General features: G+C 43.8%; 1 protein-coding gene across 1 annotated transcript; it reads right to left on the reverse strand.

Moving 5' to 3' along the window:
• Positions 1-859: 859 nt before the first annotated feature.
• Positions 860-1702, reverse strand: LOC132834505 (G-protein coupled receptor 15-like). The gene has a single exon (XM_060853430.1). The coding sequence runs from the start codon at positions 1700-1702 to the stop codon at positions 860-862; it is 843 nt and encodes a 280-aa protein (XP_060709413.1).
• Between the last annotated feature and the right edge of the window lie 523 nt (positions 1703-2225).

Genomic DNA, 2225 nt, shown 5'->3' on the forward strand with positions numbered 1-2225 from the left:
AGATGATAAGACGTTCTGGTCACAGTGTTATAGAAAGGACGTTATTAAATTGGAGAATAGTGAGAAAAGATTTACCAGAATGTTGTTGGGATTAGAGGTATTGAGTTATAAAAATAAGTTGGATAGGCATGGAAGTTGAGTGGTGATCCAATAGAGGTTTATAAATTCATGAGGAGGATAGATAAGATTTCCACCAGAGTGGAATCAGGTCATTTGGCCCAACAAATCCACCCAGCTCCGTACCCCCACCGTAAATTTACCCGTGATTAAAGAACATCAAACTATGGTAAACGTAAAATGTCCAATTCATCTGATCTGCGCATAATTACATTGTGGGAGGAAACGCAAACACACACGGGGAGAATGTGCCAACTCCACACAGATTGCCACTCAAGGGAGTAATCGATCCAGAAACCCTTACGCTGTAAAGCAGCAATGCTAACCACTGAGCCACTGAACGTTACTAATTGAGGTGGGGGGCAGGGCGGGGGGAACATCTTTTCTCTAGATGGCTGAAATTCAAATAATGGATATATTTTAAAATAAGGGGAGAAAGTTTTATGACCGACATGAGGGGAACTCTTTTCACAGAGTGTCAGTTGTCTGTGGATTGAACTGCCAGAAAAAAATGATTGACACAGGCACAGTTACAACTTTTAAGTGACGTTTGGATAATCTGGCAACAGGACGCGTGGGAATAAGATGGGCAGCCCTGACGAAGCGGAACAAAAGTGCATGAGGTTCTGTGTGAAAGAATGCAAAATGTTGGGAGACCAAACAATGTGAAGTCCTGATGGAGGGAACACAGTGAAAACCAGGCATTGTCCAAAACAAGGGGCTGTGTGAAGTGGGTGACATGTTAGCTCGATCCCTTCGCCGTCTTAGATAAGCGAACCAACAGGGAAAAAGGAAAGGTCAGCCCGTTCCATAGCTCCTTCCGAAACCTAGTCTGGGTCAGAGCATAGATGAAAGTATTAACACAGGAACTCAAAAGCTTCAACATGATGCTACACTGGTAGAAAATCGCCAATGGGTGGGTGAAATTAGCCGGGCTGTGGTAAAGTTTAGCAACTCGGTCCAGGATGAAGTAGATGACACTGGGTAACCACAGCAGGATGAATGCTGCAGAAATGGCGAAGAGTAAAACAATAGATTTCCTTCGGCTTTTCATCTCCTCATCACTGCTGGCAGCGCTGGCCTGGTGTACGAGTCTCCTTCGGGCCAAGCTCGTGAGCAGGATGTGTTTGACGGTGAGACAGTTGAGGAGGAGTATGAGGAGATATGGAAAGAGTGGTGTGAGGATGTGGTTCATCCAGTCGTAGATGGACCATTCCAATAAATTTCCAAAGGCCAATCGCTCCCTACAGCCTCTACCTTGTCCATCTATGGTGACGATGGGCTCGTATTTGAAGTAGTCTGGAATACTCCTCAAGATGCTCACCACCCAGATGGCAGCAAGGACGCTGCCTGCCGTCCTCCATGTACAATATTTCGCTTTGAATCCATGGTGGCATATGGCGACAAAGCGATCAAAGGTGAAAACAACTGTGGACCATACAGAGCAGTACATGAAAGCAGACATCAAAAACTTGTTGAAGGCACACACTTGGGTAAGAAAATAGATCAAAGACTTCACGTGGTAATACACCAGTTGATCAAAAATGACGCAGAATGCGAGAACGAGAAGATCCGAGATAGCCATGGCCACCAGATACAGAGTTACTGATTTGGAAAGCCCACAATTGCCTCGACACAGGATTATAATAGTGACAAAATTTGCTGCCAAAATAGAGGAAAGCAAACATTAATGACATAAGTTTCCAGGACGATAAATCTTAGCTTGAATTAATTAGTAAAACATGTGATAACTGAAGAAGTGTTTTCTCTGCTGTATATTGAAAGTTAAAACTTGAAGCACTGATTTTTTTTGAGTTTTTGGAATGACAGAAACTTCATTCAAGTGAAGATCGCTGACTGGGAGATGTTATTCTCTCAGGCCCAGCGTTGGGTGTTCATTTCACTCTCCAGGCTATCAATCTCAAGACTTTTGTTGAGATTCCAGTGCACTACTGGTGGAAAGTGAATCTATCAGAACTCTCATACATGATCAAGGGTCAACTCTCACGTCTCAATGAAAACAAAACACGGTGGTTTCTGGAGATCATAAGCAAACGCAGAGTCTGCTGGATAAACTCAGAAGGTCTGGCAGCATCTATGGAGAGACA

Source organism: Hemiscyllium ocellatum, chromosome 40 (genome assembly GCF_020745735.1).
Source record: "Hemiscyllium ocellatum isolate sHemOce1 chromosome 40, sHemOce1.pat.X.cur, whole genome shotgun sequence".
Taxonomy (NCBI): domain Eukaryota; kingdom Metazoa; phylum Chordata; class Chondrichthyes; order Orectolobiformes; family Hemiscylliidae; genus Hemiscyllium; species Hemiscyllium ocellatum.

Bases quoted from the DNA above. Each gene is read 5' to 3' on its own strand.
- LOC132834505 (XM_060853430.1), bottom strand. From the start codon at position 1,702: ATGGCTATCTCGGATCTTCTCGTTCTCGCATTCTGCGTCATTTTTGAT.